Raw genomic sequence first — 21,019 nt, forward strand, 5'->3', positions numbered from 1 at the left:
TTATCCAGCAGTGGATTGATCATGGCTGCTAATGCTGGTGTAAGTATGAATTGTAACAATACTATACTCTTAGTTCTTTCGATAAAGTCACGTAAGTAAATAAAAGAAAAGAAATAAAAATTAGATTTTTTTTTATCTTTTATTTTATTTTTATTGTATTTTCCTACGTGACTTTACCGAAAGAACCAAAGAGTATGGATCCCTGCAGTCACGAAAACTTCAAATCTAGATTCATACTTCAATTATCACGAGCACCAAGATCATCTCAATCGTCAGTGGTAACAGCAGAAATGCCCTGAGCAGCGGCATCATGAGCGAGGGAATATGTAGCATCGACAATGAAGTATAATTCTGAACAATCCACAGTGTAGTGAATATGTACAATCCACAGTTGGAGTGCAATCTGAGATAATTTACAGCTGAAGAGTGAGGAACACACTTTCGCCACTAAGGGACGCTGTAGTAATATAAAGCGATTCTAGATTTGAAGCTTTCGTGACTGCAAGGATTCATACTCTTAGGTTTTTTTCGGTAAAGTCACGTAGGTAAAAAATAAAATTAAAAGTTAACAAAAGTAATAATGGAAATAAAATAAAATAATAAATCACGACGTTTCGGAGGCAACACAAGTCTCCGTCATCAGGTGGGACCGTCACAGCTAAAATTGATGCAGTAAATTTAGCTGTGACGGTCCCACCTGATGACGGAGACTTGTGTTGCCTCCGAAACGTCGTGATTTTTTATTTTATTTTATTTCCATTATTACTTTTATTAACTTTTAATTTTATTTTTTACCTACGTGACTTTATCGAAAAAAACCTAAGAGAATATAAAGCGACTTGTAGGGCAATACCCCCAGCTGTGATGAACTTTCTATCATTTCCCACCAGGAGCCAGTTCGACCTTCTTGCAAACCACCATTCATTTCCTACAAAGTGGTACTAATTTTATCTAACTCCACAGGTATGATGATGATAGAGGGCTGAGTTGACCCATCACCGGTGGCGGATCTCAAAACTTCCCAAGGAGGATGGAGGGGAGGGGGCGTGATTAGAAACACGGCTCACAAAATCTGAAGATATTTTTTAAATAGGACCCGAAATTAATATATAAATACAACAAATCAATCAATTTGTTTGGTAAATATCAACAAAAAACAATTGTAGTTGTTTCATGGGGTGGTGGGTGGGCGGACCAAAGGATGTGGGTCACGTGGATATTTCTGAAACTCTCAAACCCGGTGGGCTGCGAGGTGGTGGCCAGAAGGTGGCAGTACAGCAAGTGGGATCGTGACCTTGTCTGTGTGGCAGAACTTTGAGCCTTACGCTTTCGTACACATGGTGGTGGTGGGTTTTGGATTCTTCAATCCATCCGTGCGGGAGCTTTAAGTGTTACCCCCTTCGTATGTTTCAGAGAAAGAGACGTGCAAATTCCAAATATACAGGGCTTCGGGTGGAGAATCAAACCCACCACCTCATGTATACTAGGCGAGGTCGTTAACATCTCACCACCGCTGCACCTCTTCCGGTCTCTCATTGCAATTCCAAGCATCGACCCCTCCGTGCTTCTTTGCGCACTTTAATGTTTAAATCGTGGTCCATGTTTGTCAATGGCCGTGTTTCTGATCACCGCTTACGACCTCGTAGAATCGTGGCACCTGGATGAGACCCAGGCGCCACGCCGTGTCGGTCGTGGGGGTTGAATGACCATACTTCACCAGGCTGGTCGGTGCGGATTCGTGACCGGGAGAGGATTTTATTGAAGTGAGGATAGTCGCTCAATCCAGGTTCATTCGCCGTGGCTGCGAGTCAAACTCAGGTACTGAAGGGCACAGTACATGGCGTGGCTCGTTGGTCTAGGGGTATGATTCTCGCTTCGGGTGCGAGAGGTCCCGGGTTCAAATCCCGGACGAGCCCATTTTCTTATATATTTTTATTTTTACCATCGGCGTTACTGTGCGAATATGTAGAGCTTATGCACGCACGCACACACGCTACGTTTTAATAAATATAAGTGAGGTCGTCTTTGTAACTTTTGTAGCATCGGCAGACTTTTTAAAATAAAACAAAATAAAATTCTCCAACCAGTGTTGTGGCGATGTGGACGTGCACTCTCACACCCCTCCCACCCCCTCCCACCCCCTCCGGCCCCGTGGGCACCAGCGCAATTACACCGCCTGCACACTCGATAGCTGTGCGCCACCGCATCCAGCATGCCTGCAGAAGTGAGCTTAATTCATACTGTATTGTTATAGATCCTTGATTAATTCAAGTTCAACGTACATACATCTGTAATGACAATCGAGTCGACATGTGGGGTGAGTGGACTAGTGGCCACGGGAGGTAATGACAGGGGAGTCAGCTTACAGTGCGAAGGAACTGATGGCTACGGGAGGTAATGACAGGGGCATCAGTTGCGAGTGTGAAGGAACTGGTGGCTACAGGAGGTAATGACAGGGGCATCGGTTGCGAGTGCGAAGGGACTGGTGGCTACGGGAGGTAATGACAGGGGCATCGGTTGTGAGTGCGAAGGGACTGGTGGCTACGGGAATGTTCGAGAAGGGTGCGTGGTCAGGTGACGGAAGAGGACGGTGGAGTCTGCCGGTGGAGCGAGCGTCCAGAGTCAGCGAGAAGGTTCGGGAAGGGGGGCGTGGCCTCGTGTCGGTATAAAAGGGGGAGATGCGCGGGATACTCGGGGCTGTTGCAGTGGGAGTCTCCGCCTGATGTCAAGTGAACGTGTCTTCAATGAAGTGCCATCTCAAGAGAAGGGCCTCAAGTCGTCATTACCCGTACAAGGAACGTGTTACACTCGTATCTGTAGTACAGCTTTAATGGTGCAGCTTGTTGCTGGACGCTTGGCGTTTCGGGGCCTTCGGGCCTCTGCTCAGCATCCGTGATTTTTATGTATCTCGATTTTGTATATTTACATATATAGATAACAAAAGATGATGTTTTCTTTATGATTCACTCCCAGTTCACTTTCCCCGTTCATCTGAGCACGCACCCGGCTGCACGTTCGGTGTCGGGTGAATCAGTTTTCGTTCCGCTGTAACGCAAATTAGTTCCACTGCAACAGACGGCCGCCTCATTTCGGAAAACGAAATGTATTCCATGTAAAGCCAATGTTCATTAAAAACAAACGGATCAATAAGGAAATATACATCAACGAATCAAGAATCATCAACAATTATTTACAAATGTACATATCGAACGAACACAAAAATGGTCTAACATTTTTTTGGGTGGACGGGGTGGGTGACGGGGGGAGGGTCAGGGTTAATGTCTCCTCATTCCCTCCCCCACTCTTTTATCCGCGCAACTTTATACAACGCATTGCCATGTGGTTCTCCCACCCTCCCCTCCTCCTCCACCGGCATCGCGAGATATTCATCTTCTGTACTATGGTACACCACGAGAGAGGGTGGCAACCCCCAGCTGGATGTGGAGTGCCGGGGAATCCCCCGCTTCGATCGTCGACGTTCCGCGCCCGCACGCAATCTTCAGTCCGAACTTTCCAAGCCCTGCGCCGCCGCCACCCGCTCGAAGATCTGGTGAACGACGGCTCCCGGCACGCAGCCTTCTCGCAGGATGCGGATTCCGACTGCGGGACAAGACACGACAGTGCTGTAGCATGGATACCGTGCAGGAGGAACGACATATTTTCGCCGGGGAAACGCCCGCCCTGCTCACGCAAGGTGATTTTGAACGGACGAGTTTTTAACGCGTGCGGGCTCAGCTTTTGATGGCGTGAGTAATATATTACGTCGTAAAACCCTCCTCCACCCGACACAGAAAATGTATAGAGTTGTCTGTCACGTGGTGAACAAACGTGGCCCAATGTATGGTAACACCGCTGCAGCAGCAGCAGCACAACATTGTGGGCACGACACTTCACTGATAGTTACAACCAGCATCGCCAGGTAGTTGCCAGAATGTCGTAAAAAAAGACGAAGGTAATGCAATGATACACTTATAACAATCGGGACGGATGGGCAGTGTGGCCAACGCCACCGCGCCCGGCCGCCTTTGTCTCCCCGGCTCGATGCAGACGCTCGCACGCAGACACACGCGGACCACTCACTGCCGTCGATGTCGAGGCAGTTGACCACGGTGGACGCCACCGTCTCGTTGGAGTCTCCGTCGCACAGAACCCCGTCCAGCTTGTCGCCCAGGCGCCTGCGGGGGCAACGAGAGAGACTCTCACCACGGAGCGGAGCGAGCGCGGCACAGACCCACTCCGGCTGGTACTGCCGCCGTGAGTGTGTGTTGTGGTGGTGGTGGAGGTGGTGGTGGTTGTGGCTGCTGCGTCCTTGTTGCTGTACTGCTCACCGGACCACCATGTCGTGGTGGGTGCTATCGGGCTCCCCGCTCGGGTTGGCCGAGGTGATGGCGATGGGCCCGGTCATGGACACGAGGTGTGACGCCACGGTGCTGTCCGGCACGCGGATCATGATGCTGTCCGCTGTGCCCACCAGGTCGTATGCTTCCCCCACACCTGGGCACACGGAGGTAGGGAGGGGGAAGGTCAGTACAGCAACAAGGACAGCAGCAAGAGTAGACACAGCGGGAGCAGAAACAGCAGCAGCTTCAGCAGCGACATCAGTGACAGCATCATCATCATCAGCAGCAGCGTTATCAGACTCAACACCACTGCTGCCACTATCATCATCGTCATCATGAACATCACCATCAAAGCCACCTCCATCATGACCACCACCATCATCATTATCACCGTTAACGATCCATATTCTACCATCATTATCATCATAACCAGCAGCACCAGCAGCACCGGCCACCGGCACCGCGCGTCGCGAGGCTCATCGGCAGTGCAGGTTACCGAGGCGCAGGAGCCAGTCCCCCTTGGGCACGATGCAGCTGATGCCCCCCGGGTAGACGCCGCTCATGAACTCCCAGAGCAGGGGGCTGAACGGGGGGCGCACAGACGCGAGCTGCTCCAGGCTCGAGATGCAGATGCACACGGGCTTCTCCTGGGGCCGGTCCTGCAGGGCGGGGGGGGGGGGTGTAGGGGGTGGGTGCAGGGGGGGGGTGCGGGGGGGGGTGCAGGGCGGGGGGGGTGCAGGGGGGGTGCAGGGGGGGTGCGGGGGGGGGGGGTGCAGGGCGGGGGGGGGTGCAGGAAGGGCAAACAGAACAGAGAACCATTTAATCATCTTTGCTCGCAGGTCATCAGTGGAGGACCCCCCCCACTCCCTCTCCACCCCTCCTCTCGCCCCCTAAAGTTCGACTGTGGGGGAGTGATCTCGTCCAGCGCGGGGTACCCAGGGAGTGCTGCGAGCACCACGGGAGCACTCTGAGCACGACGCGAGCCCTGTGCGAGTAGCTAGGACAGGGGCTGGGCAACCTGCGGCTCGATCGACACTGAGTTGCCTTTTGTTGTTGTGCCGAATTCTAAACAAATTTCTCTTATCGCCATTTTCCGGCTTGCTAACCCCTGACCTCGAACCGAGACGGCGGTAGGTGCCGTTAGCCCGCAAAGTTCTACGAGTAGCCCCGCCCCCCCGCGAGTAGCCCCGCCCCCCCGCGAGTAGCCCCGCCCCCCCGCGAGTAGCCCCGCCCCCCCGCGAGTAGCCCCGCCCCCGAGTACCCCCCCCCCCCTGGCGAGTAGCCCCGCCCCCGAGTACCTCGCCCCCCCCCCTGGCGAGTAGCCCCGCCCCGAGTACCTCGCCCCCCACGCGAGTAGCCCCGCCCCCGAGTACCCCCCCCCCCCCCCGCGAGTAGCCCCGCCCCCCCGCGAGTACCTTGATGGCGTAGATGCGCTGGATGGCCCCCGGGTGTCGGCACGAGGCGGCGAGCGCGTACACGGTGTCCGTGGGGACGCCGCACACGGCGCCTCCCCCCAGCAGGGCCGCGATCTCGCGCAGGCCGCTCGTGCGCCGCGACACGGGGGTCACGCACGGGGGGGCCGCGGGGTCGCGGGTGGCACGGGTCTGTGGGCGGGGAGTGGGGGGGCACATGGGGGGTGAGGAGAGGGGGGCACGGCGCATGCGAAGTGATTCATTCGTTACAATTAAATCATTCATTAATTTACAAATTCATCATCCATGACTCATTCATTCAATAAAGACTAGCTTTTTTGCCCGTCCAAGGACGGGTGTATATTGCAGTAAATCTGAAATATTCAATAGAAAAATTGTTCAGCTCATGATTATTAATGAGGGGGGGAGGGGGGGGTTTCCCCATGTGGAGCGACGTCACCCGCTAACTAATGGTTATTGGGGTGGGGTGCGGCATGTGGAGTGATGTCACCCGCTCATGGTTATTAATGAGGGGAGGGGTGCGGCATGTGGAGTGCGCTTGTGCGTTAGTGTAAATTTCCACGCGGGCATGAATATTAATGAAGGGGGGGGTGGCCTCTTTTGCAGTGACGTCATGCACGGATGTAGCACTGTGCTGCTTAGATTTATTTTTTACCGTCATTTTCCGTAAAGAAACGTCATATTTGAAGCGACTTTGCGTCATAAATTATTTTATTCAGCTCGACCTTCCTCTGCGTTAGTGTAAAAATCCACCCACTCTTGAATATTAATGAGGGGGGGGTGGGCCTCATGTGGAGTGACGTCACGCGGGGGAGGGGTGGGCCTCATGTGGAGTGACGTCACGCGGGGGGGGGTGGGCCTCATGTGGAGTGACGTCACGCGAGGGACGGACAGACATTTCTGGGTGATTATAGTAGGTAATGTGAAATGGGTTTGGCACAGCCTACAATGGGCACTGTCTCCATGTCTAACATGTTATATTTCTCTATCCCCTGTCCCTGTGTCTCCTTGCCCCCATGTCTCCGTGTCACTCTGTCCCCGCGTCTCCTCATGTCCACGTGTCGCTATGTCGCCCCGTGTGTCCCCATGTCTCCCCGTGACGTCCCGCTCACCCGCAGCAGGGCGCGTCCCAGGGGCAGCAGCTGCCTCTCGAAGACGCAGTTCGACACCGAGGCGAGTGTCCCGTACGCACAGCTGAGCGCCAGCAGCGCCAGCACCACGTCTGGGAAGGGGGGGAGGGGGGCGGGAGGTGTGAGTGATGACCCGTGGAGATGATGGGTGAGCAGGGAAGCTCATTGATGATCAGTGATGAGTACGTATCGTCTTTTTTGCATTGCTCCCTTACTGGCAAACTCATGTCGCGACTTGGCAAGCTGGTGCCGTGTACGCCTTGTGCCACACAGGGACAGCTGCCACTGTGGGTTCCCTTGGTTACAATTTGCCACAGGGCAAATGGATGGTTGAGATGAGATAAGGCGCTTTGAGATTCCGATGGATTTAAGCACGCACCAATTTGCGCGCACATCTTCATCGGCGAGACAGGGATAACTGATGACCAGTGGTGGTGAGCAAAGATCAGCGATGGTCGTTGATGGTCAGCGACGATCATCATCGACAAGTGATCAGTGATGTGCGGAGATCAGTTGTGTTGATGGATGTTGTCTTTACAGGTGCACTGCTAGCTGTGTCATCTTCGTCGTCCTCACCCTCTAGTGGCTGGGGGAGGCTCTTGAGTGTGAAGAGGAGGAGGCAGATGACGAGGATCTGCATGACGAGCGTGTGGAAGAGGAGGACGAGGTTCCCATACACGGCTGTGGTGGTGGGGGGGGGGAATCGGGAAGATAGGGGTCACGGGGTCACAAGACAGCGTGTGCATTATCCCGCCGCAGCATCACCTCGAGGAAAGTGCAGTTAGAGTACACATGGTGTTGGACCAGATAACGCCAAAAGGCGCACGAAATTATCTAAGTCTTCCCAGGACATAAACATGTGCACAATAATACACCGCTGTTTTTGAGTTGTACGCCTTTTGGCGTCATCTGGTCCAACACCATGTAGGACTAGGCTCTAAGAAAAGCTGTCTCGGGTGTGGACCAATCAACTTCAAGGACAGTGCATACATTATCAGAGTTGTGTTTTTTGTTTGCATTATGACTGCAGGTATTGTGGTCAATGCAAACATGACTCCTTGTAAAAAAGGTGTCAGTTTTGTTGCCAGATAAAAGGGTAAAAAAAACAATTATCAGAATCATTACTATTTACATCTTTTTTTAAACACAACTAAACAATTTGTAGAAAAGTATTTTTATTAGAAAAATAATTTCACATCTCCGGCTGCTTTGTGGGGTGTCGCCCCAACGCCCCTAGTGGACGAACCCCGCATGAAGGAGACTTCCTATCCAGTGCCAGTGTCCACTTACCCACAAGTATCAAGAAGGTGTTGATGACGAGCGCGGAGATCGCTCCTGCCATGAAGCCGTCAATTTCATTATCAGGGACCTGGAGGGGGGATCCTGGAAAACCATCATCAATAATCAGCATCATCATCATCAGCACTGTCAATATACTCAACGTCTCGATTTAAAGCTTTCGTGACTGCAGGGATTCATATTCTTGGTTCTTTCGGTAAAGTCACGTAGAAGGGAAATAATAAAAGAATCAAAATAAAACAATACAATTCTCACGACGTTTCGATTGCAACACAAGCAATCATCATCAGGTGTGAAAACCACGTGGTGCTAACATTGTTTAGGCTCTGAGATCTGTCTTCCACGAAGATCACACCGAATTCCCTACGAATCTGCAGGCCTGACCCTCAGAATCAGAGATCACAACACACATTCTTCCACCTAACAATGGCAATAGGGGCAGCACTGCAAGTGACACAATTTAATGGATTTAACGAGTGATTTGGAATCGCGGACAACTGTGGCAATTTCCTTGTCCTCATTTTTGTGTGTCAAGGATATGGACTTGTATTTGCTGTTCCATCACTATATAGTCCAGCAGATGTTTTCTTTTGTGATTAGCCATCCACCCAAGTGATGCAAAAGCGTGTTGGCGATTACGAACCCATTGGCTGCACAAACATCTGGTAGCCTCCTATTGATCTTGTTGAGATGATCTGTCCCACGCCTTCCAATCACTTCTACAAACGTGCTAGCATCATTATCCGCTCAGGAAATAAAGTAACCGCCGAATAGATAACTGTGTTCCACAAGACAACTTTAGCCAACAAACTGGGACAGCAGATCACAAGTGACATTTTCCTCATCAGCCTTGCCTGTGTCCCTCTACATATGTTCATCTACAGTGGGGGTATAGGCCACCCCCCAGACTCCTGTTGATTCCTCGCCTCCGGTTGATTGGGAGGTGATCACCACCACTCACCCGCCAGCCGCAGCCAAGTCCACACAGCCCAGAAGGCCGCGTAGCAGAAGGGCATCACGGATCCACTGGACGCCGGACGCAGTAGTCCAACCCGGGCCACGAACAGCTGCAGCAGAGCGCCGGGCAGCAGCACCCAGGGCAGGGAGAGGCGAGCGCGGAGCGGCTCCGTCGAGTGCAGCGCGGACATCGCGGCCACGCCGTTGCACAGGTAGAACGCGGCGTCTGACAGCTGCGCCATGGAGGGGCCGGGCTGGTTGTTGCCCGCCTCGTTGCTGCTGCTGCTTCTGCTGCCGCAGCAGGACCTTCGGAGCGCGCCCAGGAAGGCCCGCAGACGCTGCGAGGCGAGGGGCACAGCTCCGATGGGGACGAGCGGCTTCTCGGCGATGGAGTTGATGAGCCGGGCGAACGTCGCGTACAGGTTCACGGCGGCGTGCACGCAGCACGCGGCACCCAAGAACGCGTAGCGCGCCCTCGTCGGTATCTGCGGGATGGCCGCCACGGCGAGCAGCGCGAAGGACGAACTCTCGGCGGTCTCCAGGACGTCCCTGTCCAGCGACACGAGCAGCAGCACGACCGCCGCCACCAGCAAGAACCAGTCGCCCACCATCGCCAGCTGCGCCGAGTCCAGCTCGCCCGTGCCCACCACGGTGGACACCACGAATTCTTGCCACGCGTGCACCAGCCAGAAGATGCAGCGCAGCACCGACTTGGCCCCGTGGTACGCGTCCTCGCGCAGGAACGCGTAGTAGGCGGCAAGCAGCTGCGGCGCGGAGTTGACGCTGAGCCAGAGCGCGCCCGCCGTGAACGTGTGCGGGAACCCGAAGCAGTAGAAGGCGAAAATCACGGCGGCGACGACGTCGCAGAGACAGCAGAGCGCCATTGGCTCGGCGTACTTGGTGTTCTTCTTGCGCTCGTTGCCACCCGCACCGCCACCGCCCCCACTGCCGCCACCGCCGCTCGCCGCCCTGCCGGTACCCAGCAGCAGGACGTTAAAGAGCGCGTTGCCGAAGCCCGGGAGCACGTAGCGCTGTGTGATGCCCTTGAGCAGCAGCGCCACGGAGCCGTAGAGGCCCGCCGCGAGGATGATCATCTCGAAGAAGCCCGCCACGGGGGCCGCCCAGCCCAGCGGGTACGCGGCCAGCACGGCCTCGAACACCAGCACGATCGTGATGGTGCCGAACACGGGCGGCATGATGTAGTTGGCGGTGGCGGAGCAGAAGGCGAGGATGGCCGACACGCAGATGTACGCCACGAGGCTCGCCACGGCAGTGTGTGACACTTCTATGGTCGGTTCCGTCGTGTTGCTGATGACTATCAAGCCGTGATCGTACACGAGACTCGTCATATTGGAGGAGTTGGTGGCAGCGGCGGTGGTCATGACGCCGGAGATGATTCGGGATGCTCCGAAGCTACTCCAGAGTGCGGCGAAGGCCAGAAAGGCCGTGCCACCCAGGTGGTCAAACTTGCGGAAGGTCAGGAGGCCGGACACCAGCTGCGTCATGCCGCCAATGAGGATCAGGTGCACACCTGGAGATGTAGAGGGAGGGGAGGAGAGATGGCGAAAGGTGAGAGACGAGTGCGGGGGGGGGGGGGGCAGAGTTGGGATGTTGTGTGGTTGAAGGCATTGTGTGGCGACACGACTGTTGGTTGAGGATGTGACAAGTGCAGACTTTCGTGGTTCCAAGCCCGGCAGCCATCCTGGAGAACACTGCAGATGTATTAACCGTACATATATATACCACGATCTGTTTTACAGATTATGTGATATAAAAAAATTGACTATGCGTGAAACACGTAGGCTTTCACGACCAATATTATTAATAATATAGATTTTTGGGTTAGACCGCGTAAGTATAAATGTGTCGTAACCCTCCATCACCCGACACAGCCAATTAGTTGGAGAGTAAATCCACAACATTTACTCTCCAACACACTGGTGGGCTGAAGTGGTAACTAATTGGCGTTGTGTTTACGTGACAAATCCCTTACTAATTGGCTGTGTCGGGTTGTGGAGGGTTACAACAAATGTATACTTTACGCTATATAATCCAAAAACCTTCATTATGACTATGCGTGATGATTTCATGGTCCAAATTTACAGAATTTTTAAAAATTTCCCACGAGCATAGATACAAAATAGTCACTGTCATATCTTGAGAATTCTAAATTAGCATTTTTTGGGGAAGGCCTATTTAATTGGAGGTTACTTGTTTTTAGGTCCGCCAATTCATTTTTACAGCTCCGCCCCTTCCTGTTTGTGCCCCACCACTTCCTGTTTGTGCCCCGCCCCTTCCTGTTTGTGCCCCACCACTTCCTGTTTGTGCCCCATCACTTCCTGTTTGTGCCGCACCACTTCCTGTTTGTGCCCCGTCCCTTCCTGTTTGTGCCCCACCACTTCCTGTTTGTGCCCCACCACTTCCCACTTCCTGTTTGTGCCCCACCCCTTCCTGTTTGTGCTCCACCACTTCCTGTTTGTGCCCCACCACTTCCTGTTTGTGCCCCGCCCCTTCCTGTTTGTGCCCCACCACTTCCTGTTTGTGCCCCACCCCTTCCTGTTTGTGCCCCACCACTTCCTGTGTGTGCCCCACCACTTCCTGTTTGTGCCCCACCACTTCCTGTTTGTGCCCCATCCCTTCCTGTTTGTGCCCCACCACTTCCTGTTTGTGCCCCACCCCTTCCTGTTTGTGCCCCACCACTTCCTGTTTGTGCCCCACCCCTTCCTGTTTGTGCCCCACCACTTCCTGTTTGTGCCCCATCCCTTCCTGTTTGTGCCCCACCACTTCCTGTTTGTGCCCCACCACTTCCTGTTTGTACCCCACCACTTCCTGTTTGTGCCCCGCCCCTTCCTGTTTGGGCCCCACCTCTTCCTGCTCAGGCTCTGCCCCCTACTTGTTTGGACCCCACACCTTCCTCTGGATATGGGCTTGTGTTGAAAGGCAATGCCGATTTTTTTTTCATTCCCTGTGAGACTTGGCAACTCTGGGCAAAAGCAAAGTTAATTTGAGTGAGAGACAGCGTCAGTGTGGTGGGGGTGGTGGAACGAGGGGGGAGCGTGCTCGCACATCAGGAGGTAGTTGTGAGCGGGGACCATAGGGGTAGAGGTGAGAAGGACAGTAGGTAGGGAGATTATATATTCTTGCTCTAAGAGGGATGTTGGTCATCGTGACGCCGTAGAAGTCCTACGTATTGTCCACCCCTACTGTCTCCACCCACCCCTACCATGCCAACCCCCTCCACAACGTCCTGCTGCACGCACACAGCCCATCCTCGCACCTCCAGCACTACCCACTCAGCAGAGGTCGCAACCGGGTACCCGATACCCGTACCCTACCCGATACCTGGCTACCCGGCCGTTTGCGACCCTGGTGCGGCCGGGTACGGGTATGCCGTGAGTCATTGGTGAGTAACCGTTTGTCACTCATTTCGGGTAGGGTATGGGTAGGGAACGGGTACCCGTGCCCGGCCGGGTACGGGTACCAATTTGCGACCCTGGTGCGGCCGGGTACGGGTAAGGAATCAAAACCCGTTTGCGACCTCTGCCACTCAGCTGTCTCTCCCTCAAGTCAACTTGGCTTTTAGCCCGGAGTTGCGGCGAAGTCTCGTGGCGGAATAAAAAGCGGCACTGCCTTGAAAAGACACAAGCTCATGCCCGTGTCCGGAGGAAGGGTTTGGGGCCTAAAGATAACGGGTGGGGCCAAAAGCGGAAGGGGGCGGAGAGCGTCAAGAGAAAGGGCGAGTTGGGCCTGGTGAAAACACATTTGTATATACTGTAGAGGAGTGTTTCAACCATGAACCTCCCTTGTTATTTAAATGAAATAAAAGCGTGGAATCTATAAATTTAAACAAATGTATTTTATTTCTAGATTTGAAGCTTTCGTGACTGCAAGGATTCATATTCTTAGGTTTTTTCGGTAAAGTCACGTAGGTAAAAAAATAAAATTTATAAAAGTAAAAATAAAATAAAAATCACGACGTTTCGGAGGCAACACAAGGGATGTTGGTCATCGTGACGAACCTTGTGTTGCCTCCGAAACGTCGTGATTTTTATTTTTTTATTTTACTTTTGTTAATTAAAATGTTTTACCTACGTGACTTTACCGAAAAAACCTAAGAATATGTATTTTATTTAACCAGATAAGTGGCTCATCATGTGAACATTTAAAGTAGAAATCTTTGCCCTGGAGGGGCTCATCTAGAGGAGGGACCTGCTTCATTGTAAAGTCTGATCCTATCGCTAAGACATGGGTCAACCAGGCTCTGATACTATACTCTATGTAACTTAAATTAGATATATTTATTTGACCAGATACGGCCCACTGAGCTATGTAGCTCTTTTACAGAAGCGGCCTGACCACCAATGATAACTCAACGAAGTGGCTTATCACGTGGAAATGTACTGCAGACAAATACTCTAAAACGCATGTTCCTAAATGTGTAAGAAAAAACTGGAGGACTCGGAGGGAAATCGAGGCGACCACGGGGAGAACATGCAAATCATAAATATACAGGCGTCAGGGTCGGGATCGAATCCACGACCTCCTGTATGCCAGGTGAATTAGTTAACATTTCGCCACTGTGGAGGCCCATAAATAAGTGCAGTTGGCAGAAAAAAAAACTAGAATTCCATAAATACGACCACGGGCCAACGAGTATCTTAAATCTCACCGGGGCATCCCAGCTCTAATGAATGATAAGTCCTGTACGGTACATCACGTCAGATCATTGCTGCAGTTTAATACTGGCCCGAGACGGGGTCGTACCTCCTTTACAGAAATACAAACAGTTATACTCTTAGGTTTTTGCGGTAAAGTCACGTAGGTAAAAAATAATACAATTAAAATTAATAAAAGTAATAATAAAAATAAAATAATAAATCACTTGATACAGTAAATTTAGCTGTGACGGTCCCACCTGATGACGGAGACTTGTATTGCCTCCGAAACGTCGTGATTTATTATTTTATTATTATTATTACTACTTTTATTAATTTTAATTGTATTGTTTTTTACCTACGTGACTTTACCGAACAAACCTAAGAGTATGAATCCTTGCAGTCACGAAAGCTTCAAATATAGAATTTATACAAACATTTGTCAAAATGTAATGCGCAACCTTTTGTCATTTCGCCGGTGTATTTTGGTAGAGGTTTGGAGTGTGCGACCAGGATCGGTTCAGAAATCGTACGCCACTGATGTTAGTCGTGAACTCAGTTCGCGGGGTTCAAGGCAGCAGTGAGCGAACTCGCAAGATGTGTCGACACAAAACCAATAATTTCACATTTACAACAAAAATTATGTTCTGCAGCATGCATTTGATCGTCTGTCATGACGCCTGTGATCACAACGCGTTATATGTTCAATTGTTTTCCGTTTTTTCATCTTTGCCGTACCACCATGTGAATGATCAACCGCACAAGGCACCACCTCCTCCTCCTCCGTCATCACCGTTTGGTCATAATGACCCCTCTAACTCGTCACCATAATCATCATCGTCGTCGTTAATTGCATTACATCCACCACGGCCACCTCTACACCATCATTCATAGAAAATTCGCCATCGTCGTTGAAGCCAATTTCACGATCAACATCGTCGTCATGGTTAAAACTACCACCACCATCATCATCACCTATGATCAACGTCATCACCACTACCATCATCAAAACCACCTCCAGCATCATCACCATCGTCATTAATTTAACTACCCCTCCAAATTACGATGATCCTCATCATCATCGTTTCAACTACTTCTTCCATAAGCACGATTGTGGTCATGGACGGCGTAGCGAGGTGTGCCATGGGCCCTCGTGCAAAGAATCTTACCTCTTGTATTATTTTATAATTATAGAGCACCCTTTGATCAAGGTGCTTAACATAATAAAAAAACGGTATGAGCAAAAAAATTGTGTTATTGACATGGCAGGGGGCGTGGAAAGGATGAGGAAGGGGTGACCACGATGGCGGGTGCGTCGTAGGGGTTAGGAAATGGGAGGGGAGGGAAGAAATGGAGGGGCAGGGGTGGGGTGGGATGAGGCCAGTGTGTGTCAGTGTAACGGCACAAATGTTTAAAATGTTAAACTTTCCCGCACACTACTCAATTGGGTTTATACACACAGCTATAATAGCCCCGCCCCGCTCCCCCCTACTGGCAGACGAATGTCCCAGGTCACTCTTGCAAATGAGACTCATCGTGGTCTCTTGAGGTCTCACCTGGTTATTCAAAATCAAGTTGATGATAATAAAAACAACCTCCATCATCATCGTCGTCATCATTAACACAACAATCCACACGATCATTGTCATTTAACCGCCTCCATCATCGTCATCATCAACACTTCCACAACCACCATCATTTACATAATCATTATTTACATCATCATTATTTACATCATCACCATCGTAAACCCACCTCCACAATCATCGACATCAATCAAAACCACCAACATCATCATTGTCATGAAACCATCTCCATCATCATCATTAAAGACTTCCAGAACCACCATCATCAACATCATCTTCACCATCGTAAACCCACCCCCACGATCATCGTTATCAATCACGAACATCATCATTGTCATCAAACCACGTCTATCATTATGCTCATCACTAAAACCACTTTCATTATCATCGTCATCAACAATACAATCCACACGATCATTGTCATTCAACCGCCTCCATCATCATCATTAAAACCACTTTCACAAACACCATCATCATCATCAACGTCATAAATCCACCTCCACGACCATCGTTATCAATCAACGCCACCAACATCATCATTGTCATGATACCACCGCTGTCATTATGCTCATCATCAAAACCACTTTCATTGTCATCGTCGCCGTCACCCCCCGCCCCCCGTACCGGACAGGATGTTGTTGGTGGGCGAGAGTTGCGCGGCAGCGCGGTGCGTCGAGAAGTTGTGCATGGCCACGAGCAGCGCGCTCACGGCGTTGGCGAGGAGGCCGAGCACGCCGGGCTCGCTGTAGAGCAGGGCGGCGAAACCCTGGCTCTCACCCCCCGTGCCGGACATCGCGACGCCGAGATACGCGACACGCACAGAGACGCGACACGCGACACGCTGGCAGACGCGACACGAGACGTGACACAGAGACGTGACACAGAGACACTGTGCAGAGACGCGACACGCACAGAGAGGCGGCACGAGACACTGCGCAGAGACACTGCGCAGAGACGCGACACAGAGACGCTGCGCAAAAACGCGACGCGCGGGCAGACGCGACGCGAGGCGCAGAGAGACGCGACACGGAGCGACGCTGATAATTCGACTGATTCGGCAGGCGTCGACGAGTGATGGGGCAGGCGCGCGACTGCAGGGATCAGGGCTCGACACGAGAGGAACGCAGCGCGGCTCTGAGCGCGGAGTCTTAAAGACGCGGAGTGGGAATTTCCAAACTCCCGCGTCTCTGCGATTTCCAGCACCCAGGCCCCTTATATTCAACTTCCCCCACCCACCCACCCACCGCCCCGAACCTCTCACACTCCTCCCACCGCCCCCCACCACCTCCACCACACCCCCCCCACAACCTCCCACCACCCCCCACCACACCCCCCCCACCACCCCCCACCACCACCGACCCCTCCCTCCTGCCCTCTGCTTCCCTATACCTTTACCACATCTTGGAAATGACGTAAGCGTGGAAAGGATTTCCAAATCCACTCGCTTCAGAATCCAACTCGCGTCTTGCACATTCAGTCAGTGCGTCGATCTGTCTGTCACGGGGTATGAGGGGGGCGGCGTGGGCGGGGGTGTTGCGAGCGGGGGGGGGTTAGTCAACTGTGACGTACGTTGATGTCGGAAACGAGACGAGCCAATCAGCGCGCGAGTAAGCGCTGGAAATTCCGCGGGACACAGACAACGACGACGTCACCGACCAAGCCTCGACTCTTTGTTTTGTAGATTTGCTTCTTTTTTTGAACTTTTTGAGCAACTGATCTCCACGCCTCTCACCCCCCACCCCCCCCCCACCATGACCAATTTATTATCCCGCAAATTGCAGTCACGTGAGAGACGCGGGTACATAAGGGGCGAACTCCTAGACAGAGGACATCGACGATTCGTGGACCTCAAGACTCCGACTCGACGCCCTCCTCCGCCTCTCCTCGTCGCTACTCAAGTCCCACTCGGCTCACCATGACCTCCTCGGCGCTGCTCCTCTCCGCTAAACAGGTGAGATCGGCGGCGAGCGCGCTCCAAGCCCCCTCGCTCTACTCATGCACCTCGCCGGGTCTCAAGACTCGTTCACGAGAGGATGCTGCGTCAGATTGCTGATTACTCTGCTTGCTTAAGACGTTAATAGTTCACAGAGCCTTTGTAAATCCACGAGCTGTAGCCGAGTCACCCGCCAGATCTCGCCAGATATCGCGATATCTCGCAAGCTAAGCTGCGTTGAGCCTGGCAAGCTGATTGGATGGGTTGAGCATTATGCACACACAGGTTGCTATGCGGTGGCGGACCTACGTGGTGGGACGTAGATGGCAGTGGAGCATTGTTCTCTTGCTCTCTGTGTATATATACATAAGATATGTAAGAGATGATGCAAGAGATGTACGTGAAAAGGTCGATCCACTGACTGTAGGGGCAAGTGCTGTTGGCGAGCAACTATGAAGGCCGGAACGGCACACGAGGGGGTGGGTGGCCAGCACCACGCCCGGCCGCCTTTGTCTCCCTAGTGGCGATGTTTTTACGCACCGCGCCGGGTACTCATTTGAGGCTGAGTCGACCTAGGGGAGGCGCAGGACTGGTTCAGATAATGAATCGTCACTGTTGGGTCGTGAGCGGGAATCGAACTCGGTTCGCCAGGTTCGTAGCGCAGCGCGCTAACCGCTACCCGTAAGTTCCACATACGTACGGCGCGAAAGAAGTTCAACATACATACAACAATGAATGTGTGAGGTTTTCCCACTTCCCCAAATCTGGAATGAAAAAGTATCATTTTCATTGAGTGCGTCTGAAATACATTCATACGTTAGCAATGAATACAATGTAATTATTGTGCATACATTCATACGTATTTGAAATGTTTGAAAAAATATATATCCGTGTTATAGATTAAACAAACATGTTTTCGAGTCGAATCGTGAACAATTTAATATTCAAATATATAAAAAAGCATAAATATTAAATATGATATCATGCTTTCCCACCTGATGACGGACGCTTGTGTTGCGCCCGAAACGTCGTGATTTTTATTATCTTATACCTACGTGACTTTACCGAAAGAACCAAAGAGTATATTCTGTTGCCTCCGAAACGTCGTGATTTTTATTTTATTTTTATTTAATGAAATAAAAATGTTTTTACCTACGTGACTTTACCGAAAAAACCTAAGAATATGAATCCTTGCAGTCACGAAAGCTTCAAATCTAGAAATAATAAACCACAATACCACTCAGGCCTTCTTCAGGTGAGGAGCGTAACGAGTGGCTGGTTATGGCACGGCGCTTCATTGCTTGTTCGTGTCTTTAGTGGTAACACTCCTCGTGCAAAGACTGCAGCTGCCGATAACTTCAAGGCCGGCAGATGCCAACGCTGCTTCTTGTTGTTGTTGTTGATGTGTGTTTGTTGTCCTTTCGCCGCACCTCCGACTAGCGCGGTTGGCAACGTACGGCGCGAAAGAAGTTCAACGTACATACGATGACATTTTTCGAAAAATTTTTTCCGAAAAATAAGCGATTTGAAGCATGTTTTATTTCCAAAATAGAAATATGGTTTTGGGGGGGGGGGGGGCAGAGCTTTGTGACGTCATATTTGAGGGGGGGGGTCTGACTTTTTGTGACGCCGTGTGTCGAGGGGGGGGGGGGGTCAAAAATCGTCCAAAATCGCGTGACGTCATTTATGGACGGCCTCTTAGTTGCTCACTTATCTGCGACCGGCTACGAACAATATATATACATATATATGGGAATGTGCTGTAGACTCAGGCCTTCAATTTAAATTTAAAGCTTTCGTGACTGCAGGGATTCATCTTCTTGGTTCTTTCGGTAAAGTCACGTAGAATGGAAATAATAAAATAATAAAAATTTAACATAATAAATGTTTTATTTTTGCCAATAATAAAATAATAAAAATAAAACATGTATTATTTTTATTTTTATTATTTTATTATTTCCATTCTACGTGACTTTACCGAAAGAACCAAGAAGACTCAGGCCTTCGTCCAGCAGTGGATTGACAAAGGCGGGTGTTTGTCGTGCTGCGTGTGTTTAGTGAATGCGGTCACCTGTTTTGCACGAATCCCAAAAAGCAAATATCGCGCAGCAGTGATGTTTCGCAATTGTTTTCCTGAAAGTAATTAAATAATTATATCTTACCCCCCGCCCCCCACCACCGCCCCTCTCTACCCACCTTCCAATTCCCCTACCGCCCCCTCGCTCTCCTTTGTCCAACACTTTTCACTCCCCGCTGTTGCTTCCTTTTCTGTCTCCCTCCCTCCCTCTCAACATCCCTCCACTCCGCTACCCCCCTGTACCTCTGTCGACTCTCTCTCTCGCTTCACTCCCTGGTCTCTCCCTCACTTCCCACGCCATTCACTCTCTCTCTGCCTCCTCCCTGCCCCCCCCCTCCTCTCCCGCCCCTCCTCTCCCCCCTCCCTTCCTCTCCCCCCCTCCCCTCCCCCTCTTCCCCCTCCTCTCCACCTCCTCTCCCCCCCTCCTCTCCCCCCCTCCTCTCCCCCCTCCTCCTCCCCCCTCCCCCCCCCTCTTCTCCCCCCCCTCCTCCCCCCTCCTCTCCCCCCTCCTCCCCCCCTCCTCTCCCCCCCTCCCCTCCTCTCCCCCTCCCCTCCCCCTCTCCCCCCTCCTCTCCACCTCCTCTCCCCCCCTCCTCTCCCCCCCTCCTCTCCCCCCTCCTCCTCCCCCCCTCCCCTCCCCCTCCCCCCCCTCTTCTCCCCCCCCCTCCTCCCCCCCTCCTCTCCCCCCTCCTCCCCCCCTCCTCCCCCCCCCTCTCCCCCCTCCTCTCCCCCTCCCCACAGACGCGACCCCTGTCGAGGGTTCCCTTCATCCTTCTGCGGGGTCCGAGCTGCAGGGGTCTCCACAGCGCGACCGGGGGCAGTGGAGCCCTGCTCAGAGGTGAGACCCACGAAATGCCGCCCTCAACTCCACCCTAAACTCCACCTTAACGCCACCAAAACTCCACCCTCAAACTCCACTTCAACTCCACCTCAACTCCACCTCAACTTCCGCCCCAACTCCACCTCAACTCCTCAACTCCACCCTCAACTCCACCCTCAACTCCATCCTCAACTCCATCTCAACTCCACCCCCAACTCCACCCTCAACTCCACCCCAACTCCACCTCAAGTCCACCCTCAACTCCACCTCAACTCCACCTCAAATCCACCCCAAATCCATGAAAACTCCACCCCAACTCCATCTCAACTCCACCCCAACTCCATCTCAACTCCACCCTCAACTCCACCCTCAACTCCATCTCAACTCCACCCCAACTCCACTCACACCCCGAGTCCCCACGACTCCCAACGATAACGACACTAGCCCCGCGACGTCATCGCTTCCGTTCACGAATCCGGAATCCGTGGCGCTGAGCCCAGTCCGCGTGTTCGCTCCCGCAGAGAAACCTCAGCTCCAGCAGCAGCAGCCGGAGGAAGATTTCCAGCAGCAGCAACAACAGCGGCGACGGGAGAAGCCCAAGGGCAGCTTCTCGCAGTCGCTGGCGCAGCTCACGGCCGGGCTGGGCCCCGAGCACGCGAGCCCCGTGGCTCGGAGCCGCGCCTCCCGCATGATGCTCGACGCCGTCGGCGTGGGGCTCCTGGGCGCCCGCACCGAGGTGGCGCAAATCGCGCGGCACGACCCCCCCCCGGGGAGCCCGTGAGCGCAGCG

The 21,019-nt window shown here is 52.4% G+C and overlaps 1 protein-coding gene, 1 non-coding gene and 1 pseudogene across 3 annotated transcripts in view; 2 read left to right on the plus strand and 1 right to left on the minus strand.

The window, feature by feature from the left end:
* Positions 1-1,844: 1,844 nt before the first annotated feature.
* Positions 1,845-1,916, plus strand: TRNAP-CGG (transfer RNA proline (anticodon CGG)). Its single transcript has one exon. It is a non-coding gene; the product is annotated as a tRNA-Pro (tRNA).
* A 1,444-nt stretch (positions 1,917-3,360) lies between these two features.
* Positions 3,361-16,606, minus strand: LOC144937519 (uncharacterized). Its single transcript, XM_078864763.1, has 10 exons — positions 16,025-16,606; positions 9,164-10,690; positions 8,194-8,286; positions 7,480-7,584; positions 6,886-6,995; positions 5,756-5,944; positions 4,837-4,999; positions 4,329-4,494; positions 4,081-4,175; positions 3,361-3,600 (listed from the first exon to the last, which is right to left on the minus strand). The coding sequence occupies exons 1-10, from the start codon at positions 16,191-16,193 to the stop codon at positions 3,500-3,502; spliced, it is 2,718 nt and encodes a 905-aa protein (XP_078720889.1). The 5' UTR covers positions 16,194-16,606; the 3' UTR covers positions 3,361-3,499.
* The window catches only part of LOC144937520 (cis-aconitate decarboxylase-like), a 13,062-nt pseudogene continuing 2,687 nt past the window's right edge, over positions 10,645-21,019 (plus strand). Inside the window, exons 1-4 of the transcript XR_013637754.1 lie at positions 10,645-10,728; positions 17,182-17,351; positions 20,152-20,248; positions 20,752-20,978. The product of XR_013637754.1 is annotated as a cis-aconitate decarboxylase-like (transcript). The remainder of the gene's footprint in view (positions 10,729-17,181; positions 17,352-20,151; positions 20,249-20,751; positions 20,979-21,019) is intronic.

This window comes from Lampetra fluviatilis, chromosome 19 (assembly GCF_964198595.1).
Source record: "Lampetra fluviatilis chromosome 19, kcLamFluv1.1, whole genome shotgun sequence".
NCBI classification, from domain to species: domain Eukaryota; kingdom Metazoa; phylum Chordata; class Hyperoartia; order Petromyzontiformes; family Petromyzontidae; genus Lampetra; species Lampetra fluviatilis.